This window comes from Pholcus phalangioides, unplaced genomic scaffold (assembly GCF_987345545.1).
Source record: "Pholcus phalangioides strain wild (caught in Gottingen) unplaced genomic scaffold, Ppha-v1.0 ptg000003l_1, whole genome shotgun sequence".
Lineage (NCBI taxonomy): Eukaryota > Metazoa > Arthropoda > Arachnida > Araneae > Pholcidae > Pholcus > Pholcus phalangioides.
The window spans coordinates 42,892,188-42,913,345 of record NW_028301596.1 but is presented as its reverse complement, the minus strand read 5'-3'; the positions used below and the strand labels follow the sequence as shown (position 1 = coordinate 42,913,345).

The 21,158-nt window shown below is 38.6% G+C and overlaps 1 protein-coding gene and 1 non-coding gene across 2 annotated transcripts; both read left to right on the top strand.

Moving 5' to 3' along the window:
- Positions 1–12,186: 12,186 nt before the first annotated feature.
- On the top strand, positions 12,187–19,269 carry LOC149088638 (uncharacterized). Its single transcript, XM_089248356.1, has 5 exons — positions 12,187–12,253; positions 12,361–12,499; positions 15,384–15,526; positions 16,824–16,941; positions 19,107–19,269. The coding sequence occupies exons 1-5, from the start codon at positions 12,220–12,222 to the stop codon at positions 19,249–19,251; spliced, it is 579 nt and encodes a 192-aa protein (XP_089104482.1). The 5' UTR covers positions 12,187–12,219; the 3' UTR covers positions 19,252–19,269.
- On the top strand, positions 18,615–18,686 carry TRNAE-UUC (transfer RNA glutamic acid (anticodon UUC)). Its single transcript has one exon. It is a non-coding gene; the product is annotated as a tRNA-Glu (tRNA).
- Positions 19,270–21,158: the final 1,889 nt, after the last annotated feature.

Below are 21,158 nucleotides of genomic sequence, written 5' to 3'. Positions count from 1 at the left end.
GTACACACATATATAATGAACATTAAATAAATTTGATTTATTAATTAATTAATTTGATTTTTATTTATAATTAATTTGATTTTTATTTATAATTAATTTGATTTTTATTTATAATTAATTTGATTAATTAATTAATTTGATTTTTATTTATAATTAATTTGATTTTTATTTATAATTAATTTGATTAATTAATTAATTTGATTTTTATTTATAATTAATTTGATTTTTATTTATAATTAATTTGATTTTTATTTATAATTAATTTGATTAATTAATTAATTTATTTTAATTCAATTTGATTTTTTGAAGTTTATAAATTTATTTCTATTGAAATAAATCTGAATATATGTAACTACATAAAATATTAACACAATATTTTCTCCCAAAATCTCTCTCGAACAGACTTTTAAGTTTCTAGTGCTGTTTTCTTATGAAAGTTATTAGATCCAATATTTGGTACCCTTACTGCCATCTACTGGGAAAAAGGCCAACCAGTTATAAAAAGAAGTTTTGAAACAGCGCCGATAGATGGTGACACCATAAATGAATAGAATTTATCATTGAGAGAGTTCGTTTCTTCAGATATTAATGTAAAAAGTGCTTCGGATACTAATTTGGGAGACTAATTGCGTACATTAATGCTTTTGATCTATGTATAATGTTAGAGGGGGGGGGAGATTTAGTACAGTATATTTGAAAAAGTAATTTGCCAGGCCGGGGGCGGGGGGGTCAAGGGCGTAGCCGGGGGGGGGGACTTGGGGGTCTGGTTCCCCCCCCCCGAAATGTGAGAAAATGACCGAAAAAAGGGAAAAAGATGGCCAAATCCATTGTTCTGTCACTTTGGTCCCCCCCCCCGAACGAAATTTCTGGCTACGCCCCTGGTGGGGGGGGGGGGGGGGTTAGCATCTCTCACTTTAAAAAAATGTCTTTTCCTCATCTGTTCCTCCGTTGTTTCTTAAGCATTCTTTTCTATTTATTTATTTTTATTCTTTTCCTTAATTATCAACTGGTTTTGGAAACTATATATCCATATATATGTGACCGGGCCGGCAACTGTGCGAATTGGCCAATTTCATTCAATATTGACCCGGCTAATGTCCGAAATTCGGATATTGGAAGTCCAGTTCGCAAAGCGGCCGGTGGTCCCTACCAAAGTCCGATTACAAATGACATGATTTGGAATCATCGTCCTCCAGTTCACGTATTTTTTCGTGATAATTTATGTCCACGTTAGTTATGGCAACCCATCAAATCGCGGTCAAGATGCGGTAAACATTTTTTTCTCCAAAATTTGGCAAAAAAAACAAAAACACTATTATTTTTATAGTTTTTCCCCGTCAAATTTCATTTTTTTGCTCTCATCACATGGACTTGATCCAATACAGCTGTTATATATGGGTTCCGTTCACAATCCCGACAGACGAAATCCCGACAAGTCACAATCCCGACAGACGAAATCCCGACAGGTCAAAATCCCGACAGGGTCGAAATCCCGACAGGTCAAAATCCCGACAGGGTCGAAATCCCGACAGGTCAAAATCCCGACAGGGTCGAAATCCCGACAAGTCAAAATCCCGACACGGTCGAAATCCCGACACTGTCCAATTTAAAAATTCAATTTCGCCGTATAAGCCGCACTTCGTGATTTCTGTCGGGATTTGAATTTCTCGCGGTGAGGGGCGTGCGGGCGCCGATGAGAATGATAAATTGCGATCAAATAAATTTTTCAAATTTTAATTTCGCCGTATAAGCCGCACTTCGCGATTTCTGTCGGGATTTGAATTTCTCGCGATGAAGGGCGTTGGGGTGACGATGAGAATAATAAATTGCTATCAAATAAATTTTAAAATTTCAATTTCGCCGTATAAGCCGCACTTCGCGATTTCTGTCGGGATTTGAATTTCTCGCGATGAAGGCCGTTGGGGTGACGATGAGAATGATAAATTGCTATCAAATAAATTTTCAAATTTTAATTTCGCCGTATAAGCCGCACTTCGTGATTTCTGTCGGGATTTGAATTTCTTGCGGCAAGGGGCGTTGGGGTGACGATGAGAATGATAAATTGCTATCAAATAAATTTTCAAATTTCAATTTCGCCGTATAAGCCGCACTTCGTGATTTCTGTCGGGATTTGAATTTCTTGCGGCAAGGGGCGTTGGGGTGACGATGAGAATGATAAATTGCGATGAAATAAATTTTTCAAATTTTAATTTCGCCGTATAAGCCGCACTTCGCGATTTCTGTCGGGATTTGAATTTCTTGCGGCAAGGGGCGTTGGGGTGACGATGAGAATGATAAATTGCTATCAAATAAATTTTAAAATTTCAATTTCGCCGTATAAGCCGCACTTCGCGATTTCTGTCGGGATTTGAATTTCTTGTGGCAAGGGGCGTTGGGGTGACGATGAGAATGATAAATTGCGATGAAATAAATTTTTCAAATTTTAATTTCGCCGTATAAGCCGCACTTCGCGATTTCTGTCGGGATTTGAATTTCTTGCGGCAAGGGGCGTTGGGGTGACGATGAGAATGATAAATTGCTATCAAATAAATTTTAAAATTTCAATTTCGCCGTATAAGCCGCACTTCGCGATTCCAGAGGCCTGAGTTAGGTCCGACCGTTCATCGCATACAAGTTCCAAGGAAAAATTGATATTCTTTGCCTTTGTAGTCTAGTGGGCTCACCCAGAAAGCTCGAGAACGTGGGTTTGATTCCTAGCAAGAGCACAGGTGAATTTTTCCTTCCTAACTTCATCTCGCATCAGCCAACCGTTGAAACCTTCGTATAGATAGCGGAAAGTGATATCATCCTCGGAAAATACAGTGTGTGTGGCTCAAAACAAAAAAATCTAAATTTTTCTTTGATTTCCCGTCCTTTAACTTCCAATTTGAAAGTTGTTGCATTGTCTCTCCTGATGCCAACAGAAAAATTGCATGTTTCTCAGTGCAATATTCGCTAAGATATTTGAATTCGAAAACTGGAGAAAAGTTATGAAAAGACAGCAAAAACTAATCGACAACGCTCCTTCCCCAAATTTATGCTGTCCTTTCCACCTTTCCTTCGAATTTTGAATTCAAATATCTCGGCGAACATTGTACTTGTCAACTTAGATTTTTTTTGTTGGTCTCAGGAGATACGGTGCAGTCACTTTATAATTAGAAGTTTTAAAAATTTATATTTTTTTATTTTGTTACACACTGTGTTTTCACTCTCAAAACTGGTACAGGGTAATTTTTGAACGCCTTTTGAGCATTTTTTCAAACTGAAATCATCTCTACCACGGATGGTTGAGAAGACAATGGCCGTACTAACTCTTAAAGGACACCCTGTATGCAACTACACTACCACACAATTTGCATACTCTCTTCAAAGCCTTAAGACCAACTTAGAGATAGAATTTTAAGAAATTTTTTTGGGAGTCTCAACAGTATAAAATAAAACTATTGACAGAATTTTATGTTTATAGCTTCGTAGTGAGAAGGGGGGAATTGGGGATCCGGTCCCTTCGAAATGAGAGAAAATGATTGAAATAAGGTAAAACATGGCCAAATATATTATTTGACCACCTTGTCCCCCCCCCCCCCGCATGGAATTTCTAGATACGGGCCTGACCTTCAGTGGTTGCGGCTCGGCGATGAATCAGTGAATTAAGCTGTCAAGACATGTAATTTTATACATATGAATAAAAATATTTCTCTACTATTACATTGCTTTCGAAAACCTTGAAAATTTTAAATTAAGATCTTCATGAAACGGTCTAACTTTGTGCAATATCATTTGACATTTTAAGTCTATTTGAAACTTGAGCGAGAAAGAATTTCGAAAAATTCTCAAAGAAAATAATAAGGAACAGCAGTGTTTGTGGAGGATAGAAAAATCGATAAATGCCAGAAAAAGGCAACCCTGAATCCTTTGCTTTTCGCCAAGTTGGAAAAGTAAATGAATTTCCAAATTATTGATCTCCATTGATCATGGTATGCGCCACAAACCACTTGCAGCGACAAACGTAAATCCCGACAGAAATCGCGAAGTGCGGCTTATACGGCGAAATTAAAGTTAGAAAATTTATTTGATAGCAATTCATCATTCTCATCGTCGCCCCAACGCCCTTAATCGCGAGAAAGTCAAATCCCGACAGAAATCACGAAGTGCGGCTTATACGGCGAAATTAAAATTTGAAAATTTTATTTGATCGCAATTCACTATTCTCATCGTCGCCCCAACGCCCCTCGCCGAGAGAAATTCAAATCCCGACAGAAATCACGACGTGCGGCTTATGCGACAAAATTAAAATTTGAAAATTTTATTTGATCGCAATTCATCATTCTCATCGTCGCCCCAACGCCCTTAATCGCGAGAAAGTCAAATCCCGACAGAAATCACGACGTGCGGCTTATGCGACAAAATTAAAATTTGAAAATTTTATTTGATCGCAATTCATCATTCTCATCGTCGCCCCAACGCCCTTAATCGCGAGAAAGTCAAATCCCGACAGAAATCGCGAAGTGCGGCTTATACGGCGAAATTAAAATTTGAAAATTTATTTGATAGCAATTTATCATTCTCATCGTCACCCCAACGCCCTTCATCGCGAGAAATTCAAATCCCGACAAAAATCGCGAAGTGCGGCTTATACGGCGAAATTGAAATTTTAAAATTTATTTGATAGCAATTTATCATTCTCATCGTCACCCCAACGCCCCTTGCCGCAAGAAATTCAAATCCCGACAGAAATCGCGAAGTGCGGCTTATACGGCGAAATTAAAATTTGAAAAATTTATTTCATCGCAATTTATCATTCTTATCGTCACCCCAAGGCCCCTTGCCGCAAGAAATTCAAATCCCGACAGAAATCGCGAAGTGCGGCTTATACGGCGAAATTAAAATTTAAAAAATTTATTTCATCGCAATTTATCATTCTCATCGTCACCCCAAGGCCCCTTGCCGCAAGAAATTCAAATCCCGACAGAAATCGCGAAGTGCGGCTTATACGGCGAAATTAAAATTTGAAAAATTTATTTCATCGCAATTTATCATTCTCATCGTCACCCCAACGCCCCTTGCCGCAAGAAATTCAAATCCCGACAGAAATCACGAAGTGCGGCTTATACGGCGAAATTGAAATTTTAAAATTTATTTCATCGCAATTTATCATTCTCATCGTCACCCCAACGCCCCTTGCCGCAAGAAATTCAAATCCCGACAGAAATCGCGAAGTGCGGCTTATACGGCGAAATTAAAATTTGAAAAATTTATTTCATCGCAATTTATCATTCTCATCGTCACCCCAACGCCCCTTGCCGTAAGAAATTCAAATCCCGACAGAAATCGCGAAGTGCGGCTTATACGGCGAAATTAAAATTTAAAAAATTTATTTGATCGCAATTTATCATTCTCATCGGCGCCCCAACGCCCCTTGCCGTAAGAAATTCAAATCCCGACAGAAATCGCGAAGTGCGGCTTATACGGCGAAATTAAAATTTAAAAAATTTATTTGATCGCAATTTATCATTCTCATCGGCGCCCCAACGCCCCTTGCCGTAAGAAATTCAAATCCCGACAGAAATCGCGAAGTGCGGCGATTATACGGCGAAATTGAATTTTTAAATTCGACCGTGTCGGGATTTTGACCGTGTCGGGAATTTGACCCTGTCGGGATTTCGACTTTTCGGGATTTTGACCTGTCGGGATTTCGACCCTGTCGGGATTCTGACCGTGTCGGGATTTTGACTTGTCGGGATTTCGACCCTGTCGGGATTTTGACCTGTCGGGATTTCGTCTGTCGGGATTGTGACTTGTCGGGATTTCGTCTGTCGGGATTATGACCCACACCCGTTATATATACACTTGTATGTTGGCGAATAAAAAAATTGTATTTGGCTAGCACCGGGCCGTCTTACATCAGCACATCGAGCTTTGGCCAGGGGGATCACCAGCCACTTGGCGAAATTGTCGGCCTTAGTCCGAATCATTGCTACAATTCGGACTTGCACCTAAACTCATGGCTAATTCGCGAAGTGGCCTTACTTCGGGCTTTGGCAGTAATATATATACAGATTATGGTTGTCTAAATATATACTTTCCCTATATATGCCAGTTAATGATAGACTAGTATCACGGCCGGCTTAAGTGAGGAGGGAATGGGTGCGGTACAGTGTAGCGTCAGGTTTAAGAAGCGGCAGCTTAGGTTTTAGTTAGACATCAATATCTTTTTAAAATTTCCAAAACCAAAAATTCACATGATCAGAGACGGATTTACGGTTATAAGCTGGCTGTGGGCTGTAAAACATTTTCTGACCTTCTCTATTCCAAGTCTTATTTTCTTAACCATATATTTCTTAAATTTGCACCTCATCACCCCCTGCAATTGATTTTTTCCCCCTCTGTTTGTCCAAAATTTACAGGTCCTTCTTGTCACGTTAATTCTAATCACCTTCGTAACAAATTCGTTTAAAATTTCCTTAACCTTCCTTTTTTTTTTATTTAAAATTATTATTATATTTTTTCATGCTTGCAAAAAATTTATATTGAGAATTAATGTAACCCATTGGTATTGTTACCACCACCGCAACTGCTACTGTCAACTACATCTACAGTATTTTGTGTTCCCCTCCCCTTTCATTTATTGCATTTTTCATCATTATTATTAACTATAATATTGTACTGAATTTTCTGTAAATACGGGGTGATTATAAAAAAACTATTCCGACATATGGGTCCCTAACTATCATACCATTCACAGAAACTGAATGAAATTTTGGCATAAGGTATTTTGAGGTATGCGCTCAAGAATGATATGGAAAACAACAGTGTCACTCTAAAAGTTACGGTTACAGTGAGAAAATTTCGAAAATATCAAATGGCAACACCAAGTTTTTTGTATTGGAATGCGATCTCCATACTGAAAAACACTAAATAGCGTTGGAATGGCACCTGTAGCACGAAAATCCCCGGAGCTAGGCAAGGAAAAAGTAAAAAGGACTTTGCCGTGCACCAGAGCATTAATGTTCGTTTCATTCGTCGCAGCATTTCTTCGGCTGAGATCCCAGCCTGATTAGTCCTCCACAAGGTCATGTGGAAAATTTGTGAAACGCAATAAAATGCTTTATTTTATGCTGCTTCTCTGTCCTTATTGGTTGTCCTCACTTTTAGCCTATCTACCGCCGGTGATTTTCATGCTACAGTTGCCGTTCGAACGCTATTTAGGGTTTTTCACAATGGAGATCACATTCCAATACAAAAAACTTGGTGTTGCCGTTTGATATTTTCGAAATTTTCTCACTGTAACCGTAACTGTTAGTTAGGGGCCCATATGTCGGGATAGTTTTTTTATAATCACCCTGTATATCGAGAAACCTCATGGAACTTGGAACTTCTGCTGCCATCTATCACATAAAACTTTATAATTCACGAATTGAAAATAATACCCCTGGTTTTTGATTAATGCGCCGCACGAAAAAAAACAATACAATAGCAGGTGGCGTAATCAAGTTTGTCACGAAATTTTTACAGTCGTTACATGCCGTACAGCAAAACAACGTTAGGGACATAGTGACACCCCGACAGATGACATGGTAGAAGTTAGAAAATGTAATTAGTCAGTATATACTTACCACGCAAAAATATGAACTGTTAAAATTTCAGAGCAAATATGATAATTTAATTAATATTATGGGTTAAAAAATACCAATTAGTATCGTTTCACACATTCTTTTATGCGACACATTAATCAAAAACCAGTCTCTAATTCCAATCGAAGAGTTACAACAGTTTTATTTGATAGATGGCGCGGAATGGGGTTCTACTTAATTGATGTTTCTCATATGTAATACGCGATACGGTATATTATATAATTGTTTTCAATATTTTCTAGAAGGCATATGTTTTTTTTTTTGTTTCTTTTTGACAAAATTTTATTTTCACCCGTTTATTGGTTATTGGTCATCGACAAAAGTAACTTAGAAAGGCACCATTTTTTTCATGGTGAATTAGTTTACAAAATATGAAGTAAAAAATGTAGCCTGAGTCACGCACACAAAAAAAATTTCCCATATTGTATAAAGTAGCATGTTATTTAGTCATTACTAATAAAAGATATCGAAAGTCTGTGCGCATAGAAATTGGTTAGTGCAGAAGCATCCAATGGCCATTTGCTACGCAATTTCCTTTGCAACCTGGAAGATGGTTTTTCGTACCGAACGAACGAGCAATACGAAAAGACAATCTTCACTAAAATCATTTCTCATGCTCTTCCGTGTGGTACGAACAATCATCTTCCAGGTTGCAAAAGAGCCGCTGTGGTGGTCGTAGTGACGGACTCGCATCGCGAGGATCCGGGTTCAAACACCACCGTCGCCGCAGTGGTGATCGGCTGAAGTTGGTTTTCTGCGGTTCCCAATTTCGAGACGCAAATGTGAGCCGATCTCCCCGTTAAAAAGTCTCGCCGCAGAGAGCAACAGGCCTACAACGGTATAATCATTCATTCATTACACTTTCACGCACTGTGAGTTGAAGAAAAACTCATAGTTTAAAAAAAATGATGTCAGCACACACAACACATAACAAGCATTACACGGAAACAAACTTCACGGAAGGTTCACTATACATACACACATATTCCAACATGTACCAATTCGTTAGAGGTTCCGCAGAGGAATATGGACGAGGTGCATGTCTGGTTTAATAGTAGGTTGCAAAGGAAATTGCGTAGCATCCAACGGCCATTCCTTCTGTATATATAAAGGGTGCCTATAGAACCACTACTTCGACAGTATTATCAGTGGCAACTGGGAATCTCCCCCCCCCCCCTTGAATGTACTACTCGACTACGAAAGAGCAATAGCCTGCCTGCTAAGACTCCAACAAAATGTAATGTATAACGAACAAAAACTTACATATGAAAAATTTGAGAAACCCTCTCACGGCTGGCGGCTACACCACCCAACAGCACAGGTTCGTCCATATCAAATATCTTTCTTTGGTCTTCCTACTAACGATAACAAATTAACAAAGAAGCAATATTTATCGATGGTACTCATCTCCTATAGTCACTCGTTTTGTTTCCCTTCCGCAGATACACAATTGTATCTTTTCTCAATGTAGATTTTTTTTCCTTTTATTCAGTATGTTTTGCACAGTTACTCTCTATCCAGTAGTGTCAGGTGTAATTTCCTACATAGCCAATATATATGTTACCGGCAAAGTATGAAATCCAGGCATTCTATAGAATGCCTGGTCTTTTCAGGCAAAGTATGAAATACCGGTTTTATTCTATACTTTGCCTAGGCATTCTATAGAATGACTAGTCATTCTATAGAATGCCTAAACACAATCCAGGCAAAGTATGAAATATCTTCTTCCAACAAATCTCTTTAGGGGCGGTATAAAATATTACATAAAATTAAAATTTCACAGAATTTTCTTTTTTTTTCCGGAAACGTTTCCCTTTCGTTCTCGTGAAAAAGGATCCGTTGAGGGGCGGTATAAAATATTACAATTTCATACTTTGCCGGTAACATATATATTTTGTAAGTATACATTTTTTTTCCTGCAGTTCTTTTTTTTTAAACTTTACGTGCATTTTTCGATATTTTGGTCTTATCTCACAGATTTATTGTACTTTTCTCCAAAACTCCTTCAAAATATTCTCGATGTATTCACATTGTTAACAAACCCGTTTCTCACTTTTCTTACTTTGTGTAATTCTGAGACGCTTCGCGTATATGTATTCTCTCCTGCAACTGTGTATAATGCGACCATTTTATTCACACCCCACATATTCCTCTATAATTCCGACGAACTAGGACGTGCATAACGCTTTCCCTAGCCGTTTTCGTATTCATATAGTTTGTAAGTGGATTGTTTATTCATATATTTTCATGAAATAGTGTATTATTAGATATTTGAGATGCAACGCACTTGCATGTGAACTCTTCCCCCTAGCCGCTAATTTTCTATTCCTTCCGCAGGTACACAATTGCATCTTTTCTCAATGTAGTTTTTATATACAGTATGTCACACATTCTTCCCCCCTTTCCAGTAGTGCTAGATGTAATTTCATGCATACCCAATTTTGTAAGCAATGTACTTTTTTTCCCATCTGCAGCCCTTACTTTTAACTGTTCGTGTATTTTTCGATACTTTGATTATTCATATCATCTTGACTCTTCCTGCCCCTGTCATATTTTTTTTCTACCCTGGCGGTGACCTATCGGTTATAAATTCATCGGAATATGGACTGGGTTGCCGTTTCGGTTAGTAAAGTCAGTGCAGATGAAATGAAAGATAATGTTTCCCCATCTGTGGGGGGGGGGAGAGGGGGGAGTTAGAGGGCACATTTCCATGTTAGAATAAAAATTTCTCTTTCCTCGTGAGCATCTCGGTGCTCGTCATGTACCCCCTCCCCATCCTGAAGCTTGACCCATAAAACTGAGATCTTTGTCGGGGGCCTCCTGTATAATGAATTTATAGTGTAAAGAAAAACAAAAAACATTGAGATTTGTCCTGGCACCAGCCGTGCTATAGAGCTCTGCCAGCCCTACCTTAATAGGGGTCATGGAACTCGCTTCAACCATTCAGGATGGATGCTTGATTTCGTATTTGGAAGATATTCACCAAAAACTCAGGTGAACACTCATTCAATGATTAGCATCATGATCATTTCATTTAAATCATATGCCAGAGCTCATGTACGGATGCTTTTCCCTTCTGGTGATGGTTATAATCAGAGCTCTTGTTTCGAGGCTGAGATCTTTGGTGGGCCCTCAGGTCAGACTATTCACGGGCCCCCTCTATTATGAATTTGAAGTGGGAAAAAAATAGAATCACGCATCTGGTGAGCATCCTCTCGAGTCCCCGGACAGGAGCTTTGAAACTCATTACCTTGTGAGGGCCATTGGAGGGGGGGGGCCTTAATTCAATAGAAGCTTCCACGATAAGTTATGTCACAATGATTAATAACAATAAATATGTAAGTTAAGAGGTGGTTCCCAAGCTCTCTTTCATTTTACCCTGCTATGGTGTTGGTGAGACGGCAGTAGGGACTCACTTTTTTTGTGGATAAATATTAAAAAATTAGTTTGAGTTCCTTAGAACAGCCTCATTATCATCAAGGATTGAGCGCGGAACAGCCTTATAACTATCAAGAGTTCTGCGAGATACTTAACGTTGTAAACCCCTGATATAAAGAGCAGATATAGGTATACAGAAATGGGCAATCCGAGATCATTCCGGAACAACACACTAGAAATACTCCTAGTACGGTTCCTGCTGAAAGAGGCATTTGTCGGAAGATAAACAATTCATCCAAACTAGTGCTGGGGGATTTGACTAAAGAAATTAAAGTCAATTGGGGAAAAATATTGATAAAGAGAAAAGAGATCCTCAGTATAAAAGAGACAGAACCTAATTGTTTTCAGAAACCAGCTTCTCTAAAAATAGGTGGCATTTTTGAAAGTGCAAAGAAGGTGCGTGGTAAGATTAATTAATCATTGGGTGGCAGAGCTGATTACCATTTCAACAGTGAAAAGTATTGTATTTACCTGCGCTAATTTTTATCTACCCGCGCTCTCTTTCCTCAAAATAATTTCGATGTGTAAAAATTTGCAAGAGTGAAAACACTGTCGTAAGTAATCTGTCATAAAAAATTCCGCCGCTCCGCCTCATGCCCAGCACTGGCCTTGTCTCCCCGCATCCGCCGGGGGATACGCAACCCACACTTTGAGAACCACTGATATAGATGATGCGCTTAACGTATATAAAAGGGGGAAAAATCCGACATATTTTGATGAAAGACTGATGGAATTCACACTCTCTGAGAGTGTGTATGTAAATACAAAACTGATAAAAAATCTCTAGTAGAATTGATACCAGATGCTTTTTATGATACATCTGTTGAATATTCTTAGCATAAATTATTCACGCCTGAATTCTGAATGAAAATTATGCGTATCAACTGAAGTATTTGTCCACAGGAAAAATGATAATTCCAACTTTGCGTCCGATAACGACGACATAACGCATTCGTTCCTTGAGCCGTTAATATTATTCAATCATCATGTGTTGTGGTGTTATATTATCTCACGTGAACGCGTTCAGCTGTTTTATTGGTACTTTTTTTTTAATCAAGTGATAACTCTTAGCTTATATTAAAGATGAAACGTCTTCAGCCTTCCTTTCCTTTCTCATAATATTCGCGGAAACGTCAAGTTTAGCCGGAAAATGCGTTACATGTGTGTTGCGATCGCGTTTGCAGGTAATATATATCCATAAATAAATTTCAAATAACTTCATACGCATAGTTACGCGCCTATAAATATATTCATTGTGATTATTTTTTTTTTTTTCCTCTTGTTTTTCAAGTGCTGGCCGCTGCATCCGCCTTCAAGCTCGATTGCAATAAGAAAATCGCCAGGTTGGTTTGTTCTCCGATCGACCTCAGTCCCGGAATTCAAATCTTCCCCGGAAAAACGTTGGAGCAGCAACTGGACGTCATGTGCCCGTGAGTATAGATCAGTGTTTCTCAAAGTGGGCAATATCGTCCCCGGATGGGCAATGGAAAAGTCCAGGGGTTAGCTTGAGTTGGGGGGAGATCAGAAGGAAAATTTTATGAACAAGGAGGCGATGGAACCGGAGATCTCTGGTCAAAGCTCGATGTGCTGCTGATGTAAGATTGGCCCGGTACGAGCGAATCTTTTTCTTCTTTTTTTTTTCAATCGTCAACGTGTGATACATATCTGTACATAGCAGCTGTATTGGATTAGCTCAAAAAAAATAAAATTTTCGAGAAATTATCGGACTTCGGCCAGGGTTCCCCGAGAACTGGCAGGTCAATGTCCGAATTTCTGACATTGGCCGGGTCGATTTCGGGAATTCGGCAGTAACATATATAATGGAAATATTCATCACATAACTTAAGACATTATTTTCCCAGCTTTGAAAATTAGATTTCGACACAGTATCTATATATATATATAGTAACTAAATTTGTTAGAATTCGAAATTAAAATGCGGGACAAGCGTTTCCCTCGGAAACTTGTTAATTTAACAAACAGAAAGCAGTACAACTAATATTCGCGAGTCCGAAAATTCGTTCCAAATCACTTGCTTGAATCTGTAACAGATGGTACCCCCACAGCTACCTTGAAAAACTCTCTGAAACTTTCATTACAGTCGAATCCCGTTATAACGAACGTGAAGAGACCGGAAGGAATCACTTCGTTAAAACGAAATTTCGTTATAAAGGAATTCCAGGTTACCTAGCATTGTTCCTATGTAAACTTATTTGGGGGGATTAGAAAAGTGTTCGTTAAAACGAGATTTTCGCTATAACGGTATTCGTTAAAACGGGATTCGACTGTATTGCTAGGATTATAATGAGTTGGCGCATTCGTCGGTACTGGAGTTGTTTCACAAGAGCCCAACGCTTGACATAATCTAAAAATAGTTTTGGTGCCAGCCAAAATAATATTTTTCCCCGACTTTTCCAGGACTTCGTTGCCCCCCCCCCCTCCCTTTCCTTGTGTTAGATACGATTATAAATTTATAAACATTTTGCATTGTCCTCATACCAAGGCCGTCTTAAGAGTATCATGGGCCCCCGGACCAATGGATTTTTCTGAGGCCCTACCGAACGAATTCTCGAAAATTGAAACCAGATCTGATTTTTGTGAGGCCCCTCTTCACTTGAGGCCCCCCCCCCGGGCCATGCCCGGGTGGGCCCATGCCTTAAGACGGCACTGCCTCATACTCTAATTCAGTTGTCCCGTGTATATTTGGTTAGATACCAATGAACATTTTTTTAGTAAGGCCTACCACGGTACAAACATTCAACCATTACACTCCACTCACAATCGGGGTCGGACTTTGGCAGGTGCGAAGGGCATGGCCGGACCATACTGCTAAATTTTAGGAACCGCAAAACGGGATAAAAATGATTTGATTACACATTTTGACTTTAAAAAATGACTAATTTATGTTTAGACTTAACGCAAAACAATTGCTTAAAATATTGTCCAAGATTTAAAATTCAGACATTCAGACATCTAAGATCAGACATCGAACCCTCTGTCCTAGGGGTTTGACAGAACCTTTTTCAGAGGACCGCAAAATACTTAAGCCTGCTCATAATTTGAAATATAGGTGTCATCGCTTTCTTTCTGTCTTTCAATACGAGCACAAATCCGGTCTATTGCCATGGGCAATTTACTACCTAGTGAGTTGTGCCGGAAGTGTGAGCGTGCATGACTAACAGTCTGAGTGCGTATCTAGTATGGAGTCTGATTTTCCAGTGCTTCCATCTATATTTCAGAATTGAAGTGCAATAATTGAATATTTGTACCGTTTGCGGGCCAGTTGCTTGTTCTCTGCGGCGAGACTTTTTAATAGGGGAGATCAGTTCGCATTCGCACTTCGAAGTTGGGAGCCACAGGAAAACCAACTTCAGCCGATCACCACTGTGGCGACGGTGGGGTTCGAACCCGGGTAGGTCACTATGACTACTAGACCACCTCAGCGGTGAGATGTCATCACCGAAAGTTTACTTTTCTAGATACTCCCTCAGCATGTTTGGTACCCACACGCACAATTGCGGCACAACTCGATCGGTAGTAAATCGCCCACGGCGGTAGACCAGAGTTGCGCTCGGTTTGAAAGAAAATGGAATTACGTCGCCATGGCTCCTGGGATTTGTTGGGCCCCTGAAAGAGACTGTCTTTGCCTCTGACGGTTAAGCAAAACTGCAGATCTTTTTCAAGACGCTTTAGGAAAATCTTGGTTTTATTGGCGCTGTCTTGATCTCTCTCTCTCTCTCTCTCTCTCTCTCGTTTAACTTTAAAATTCTTTGTCATCTGTCGACCAAAACTTAATCCTTGTCTCGTGATAATTTATATGTTTGACAATAATTACCAAATATATAAATTATACAATTGACAATGTGACAATTATACAATTATTATTATTATTATATAAAATTATTATCAAATATATAAATTATACAATTGACAATATGCAATTTGACAATTATGCAATTATTTATTATTATACACAATTATTGTCCGTAATACAATTGAGAATATGCAATTTGGCAATTATAAAATTATTTATTATTATATACAATTATTGTCAAATATATAAAAGTAGGCTATATTATTTATTTATATTTCATTTATTTATTAAATACATATTTCTAAAAATTATACGAATCAAAACGCAACTCGGACACGACACAAAACAAACGTCCCGGAAAGATATAAAAGTTCAAGCTATACTTGGGCATTTTGTTGAAGTACGGGACTATACATACATGATGTTGTTAATCCAACCAGTTAACATAAAAAATTATGGTTTTCACATGCACTAAATATGATTTTCTTGAATATTAATAGATATTCACAGGCTGTAGTGAACTGTGTGGCTAAGTTTGGTGAATGCGACGCCGGAATGGAAAACCCCTTCTTCAACTATTACAAGGAGCAGAAACACATTCTGGACGCAATGTGCGCCGACAAGCACAATGAGCTCCGTTCAAGTAAGTTCATCATCACGTTATATGCATGCAGAGTGTTTCGGTGAGCAGCACTCTTCAGCTTCTCGAAACGGTATAACTCATAAAAAGTGATGGATAGAAATATGAAATAATGTTTTACGGGTAAGCTTGTGAAGTAAAAATATGGGTTTCAAAATTAATTAAAGCTTTATAGATAGATTGCAGACACCGTAAAATGATATTTGGAGGACATTGTTTTCAGTAAAAATAATACATAAATGAGCATTTCATCTATAACGCACCTGTGTCTGTATATTGCAGTAGAGACATCGCAGAAGGTCGCTTCAACGCTTTCTTTCCGTGAAAAGTGAGATAACAACTCCTAAAGATCCACTCATTTAAGACCCTTGGTAGATCCAGGAAAAGTCAGATGACTCTCTCCCAGACTCTTCTCAAACAAGTTCCAAAAAGACTGATTTAGAGTGAGATAACAACCCCTATGAATCCACTCATTTAAGACCTTTGGTGGATTCAGGAAAATTCGGATGACTCTCTCTCCTCAGACTCTTCTCAAACAAGTTCCAAAACGACTGATTTAGAGTGAGGTAGCAACCCCAGTGGATCCACTCATCTAAGACCCTTGGTGGATCCAGGAAAAGTCGTATGACTCTCTCCCAGACTCTTCTCAAACAAGTTCCAAAAAGACTGATATAGGTCGGAACTCTATGGTTTTATAATCCCAAGTGTCCGAATGTTGACTCCTAGTCTTTTCCATTTCGTGAACTATTCAGTTCGAGACGAACTGTGTCGTCAGAACAGGTTGCACCGTATGTACTCGGAAACCCGTAGCATTTTGTGCCACAAGTCCGAGCTACCTCAGAATTCATTCAAAAATCGAAACCTCCTACACAAAGCTCAATCACCTACGTGTCTAAAGCATTTACGACGCTATAACAAACTTCACGTTCACAATACTTACACGCAAATTCCAACGTGCACCAATTCGTTAGAAATTCCTCAGATGAATGTGGACGAGGTGCATATGGGATTTAGTAAATTAAAGTTTTAATTAGCTATAAGTAAACTAAATTAAATATTTAGTTTATTAAAAAATACTCAGTTAACTTCATTCTATTGTGAACAGACTAAAACCCAGAACACAATATTACCTCGGGAAACTTACGCAGTGGGTGCAAGTAATAGGATATATTACGATTATTTATTGGCCAGGTAGTGTATAAAATCCTGATATGGTGTATAAATACCGAAAAAAATATATATATCATAACGTTTTAATTGCGTCAAAAACCTGTATTCCCTTCTTTCCCACGCAATACAGGATACATCGAAGTGGCCAAATGTTATAACGAACACGGAGGGTCAATAGCATCAAGTTGCAAGCCAAACTCTGCTCTGAATGGCAAAGAAACAGCCGAAGAGCTCAAGGCCATTTGCGGGTAAGAAATCTCTATAATGACACGTATCTTATACTTATTTCTCATCTTCGTCTTTTTAATTAATAACCAAATGGGACTTAAAATATGAGAGAGGGCCTAATCATTTTGAGTGATCCTGTGCTATAGAAATATGTGATTCTATAGTTTCATCATATTGTATTAGAGTTGAAAATGTACTGACAAATTGCGGGTCACATGGCAGCAACCTTCATACTTATCTTAACCCGCGGCCGTATCGGTTGCTTTAATCCTTTAATTGGCAAGCATTGAAATTGAAATTATGTAACCTTATTGAAATTATGTAGGTTTATCTTAAAAATTTGACTGTATTCGGATAAACAGTTTTTGAGGAAAAACTGCTCAGAGTACGGGAACGTTAATTGTAAACACCCTGTAGATTTGAATAGTATAAAAATGACATTTATAGGACAAGATCGTTATAAAGCAGGGTCGTGTCTCCGGTGGTGTAGATCAGTGGTTCTCAACCGGGGGCCATATGGCCCCAGGGGGGCCACGGATGAAAATCTTGCAAAAGGGGAGCCACGGCTACTGATACGGGGGCCCACGAAGAAATTTGTGACATTAAATTTTTTTTAGTCACTGACAAATTGCGGGCCACGCGGCAGCAACCTTCATACTTATCTTAACCCGCGGCCGTATCGGTTGCTTTAACCCTTTAATTGGCAAGCATTGAAATAAACAGAGGAGAAGAAATTTTGAGGGTTTATCTATAAGCAAATGATGCTTGAGCCCTTGAATGCTATTTCCTGATAAAAAAAATTGGGATGTTGCACTTCAGGGAACAACTATAAACTTCATACAGGGTGAATATAATTAAAGTTCCCGTACTTTAGTTTTTCTCTAAAACTGCTCAGCAGAATGCAGTCAAATTTTTAGAATATCTTAATAAGACCTTGAGAGAGAAATTTATGAAAAAAAATTCAATTTTCGTCCACCGGGTGAAAAGCTTTTTTATTGAATTTTATTTTTTCCCCATGGACCATATAGTGTACATAAAAAGTTTTAATGGAATACATCCTCTGTAACGGGCGCTACATAGGTTGGAGTAGTGTTAGTATAATGACGGGTACTACATTGGTTAGAACAATGTCAGTATACTGAAACTGCTCAGACCTATATAGCGCCCGTTCTGATGGACGTAATCCGTTGAAACTTGGTATATGGACCATGGGAAAATGTAAAATGCAATAAAATAGCGCCGCTTCCCCCCTCCCCCCATGGTGTTCGAAAACTGAACTTTTTTCATAAATCTATCTTCCATGGTCTCATTAAATTATCTTAAAGATTTGACTGTATTCGGATAAACAGTTTTTGAGAAAACTCTGCTCAGAGTACGGGAACGTTAATTGCAAACACCCTGTAGATTTGAATAGTATAAAAATGACATTTATAAGACAAGGTCGTTATAAAGCGGGGTCGTGTCTCCGGTGGTGTAGATGGTAGCATGCTTGTCCGGTTCGCAAGAGGACCCGGGTTCAAATTTCCCTTTGAAGATCAGATGACTTGACCCGAATTCACCTCGGCATAATATCCAGAAAATATGTTTCCTTGAAATGTAATTTATTGTTTACAACTTACTTTTCTATCATTGTTGAAGAATGTACAGCAATGTCTCCTCCCATGGACATGGTATTTTCCTCTAAAACGCAAGGTCCCATGTGGTCTAGTGGTTAGGATTCCTGGCTTTCACCCAGGCGGCCCGGGTTCAATTCCCGGCATGGGAAATGTTTGGTTTTGAGGTAACGGAAGTAAGGTGCTTTGCATCAGTCTGGGGTTGTGAGCGGTTCTATCTAAAATCCAAGGGTCAAAAATCGAGATGCAAAGGGTTAAAAATCGTCCTTGCTTGACTTTCAAGAAATAGGAGACATTACTTGTATAAACCTTTGTGAGCCATTCGGCTGGTAATTATAGAAACTTCATGAACAGCTCACAAGTAGAAATCGAATGTTTTAGAAGAGCACAGTACCCCCCATCTCCCCGAAGCGAACTCAAAATATATACAATGCTTTTATTTCAAATATATAAGAAAATCATGTGTCTTGAGAGCAACACTGCTAAGTAAATGGTTAATTTATTTCCAGCAATATCAGAGAAAAATAAATTCTGACATCATGTTTTCATTTATATTTATTTTATTCTCGTAGTGCCCAGAGGACGTTCACAGAATGTTACATTGAAGGTGTCAGGGAAAAATGTGGCCAAGACGTCGCAACATCGGCCCGAAGCGTTTTCAGGAACTTCGTTCTGTTCCCGAGCCATGAAAACATCGAATGTAGAAACGTCGAATAAATCGATTCCGTCTCGTTCCGTATAATGTGAATTCATTTTAACAAGATTGAAAGAATTTTCATTTACATAAATCTAAAATCTCCCATGTGTATTTCTGCTTCAGAAAATCTAATCTGCCAATTATGCTCCCCCATCCCCGATTGGGAGGCTGATAGAACTCTAGCATGGGGACCTGTGAAGTACTTTTTTATACTTTCCGTCTTTTATAATTTTTTACATAATAAATTTTCCATCAATTAATTATATCAGAATAGGCGCAAAAAATCTCTGCAGAAGAAGCTACAGTCAGAGTTTTTACAAAATAAGGCTTCAACTCCCAATCAGTATGCCATGACAGGTTAAAGTGGAATCGAAGCAGAGGCGTCGGAAGTGTTTCGAATCTGTAGGTGCTCGTCTTGAGCACTGTGAGGGAAGTTTCTGAATCAGTTCTGGGTGCTCAGAGCCATTCCACAAATTACCATGGTTTCTCGAGTTCCTACGGCACCCTCGGCTCCGATGACCTGCATTGAAGTGCCTCGAGAATTAGCAGGAGGTGCTGCAAACGTTGAAAGTTTGGAAATCCCTGGGTTAAGGGGTGAATTCGCATCCCCACTCCTGTGCAATCCGACAGCACCTCCTAGTTGCGACTCTAGTGACAGGTCCTGAACTTAGCAATTCGGTCAGCCTCTGAAGAAACACGGAAACAATTATTGTAGATTGTTAAATTACAAAATTACTTAATACATGGGCTCGGCTCATTTGTGCACTGCCCGGGAGGCCTCTTGTTGCACGAAGGGCCTTAGATGGTCTTGCATAGTAATTATAATCAATTGCATCCCTCTTGCAGGGGTCGCAGTGCATCGCTCTGCCCTAGTTACCTATTGTGAGTTTTGATATTGTCTGTTGCGGAGAGAATGTTTTTGGCGGAACTCGATTTTACGATTTCTTGGAAAAGGAGTAAAAGAACTAAAGCCTAGTTAGACACTGAATATGTCATTTGGTTGTCACATTATGAGTATCGACGGTCGTAAATTCAATGGCTCCGCTCGAACTTCATACCTTAACTTTAAAATCAAATGTTGAAATTTTCAAAAAACTAGAATCGCGAAAACTCAGTCAACTCGCCGAAGAATATGGAGTTGCACGGAACACCATTTCACCATTTGCTTAAAATGAGGGAAATTTTTTTTTCAGCATTTGAGAGAGAATCTTCTTATAAAACCAAGCAGAAAAGGCATAAAAAATCAGAATTCGGCGATTTAGTAGAAGCAATTCATGTGGTTCAAATTCGTCGATCTCACTCAATCCCATTACCAGGATCAATAATTCAAGAGAAAGCAAAAGACTTCGCAAAAAGTCTTAATCAAGGAAATTAGGAATTATCCTAAATATGAAAACTTTTTACACGAAAATTACAGACAAAAAATTTTGTGAATTTGTGGATGTTAGAATGGACTCAAAAATTTCTGATTGAGTCTGTCGATGCAAAAATTCGTACCTGTCCCGTTTTAACGGGACGAAGAACATTCGTATTAAACTTTGCACTGTGGCACGATTTGAAACCTAAATGGCCATCCGACGGAAAAGGTACCTAAATGGCCATCCGACTACGTTGAAAACGTCATTTTAGAAGAAAATATCGATTTTTATTTTTCTGAAAGGCCTGTTTGTTGCAATGACGCCTAGAATTGAAGTTACGTCCACTTTAGTGTTGCGTTTTTTACGTGCAATTAATCCGTGAATAAAAACTTTAAACGTGTTTTACAAAGAATGCTATTTTTGACATTTTACCTGAGTTCGAAACACGATTTCAAAAAAATCTATTTATTATATCATTATGAAATATTTTACTATGATATTTTTCTATATATTTTCAGCTTATGAACAAAAATCTAAGGTCTATTACATATATTTGTTTAATTGTAGTG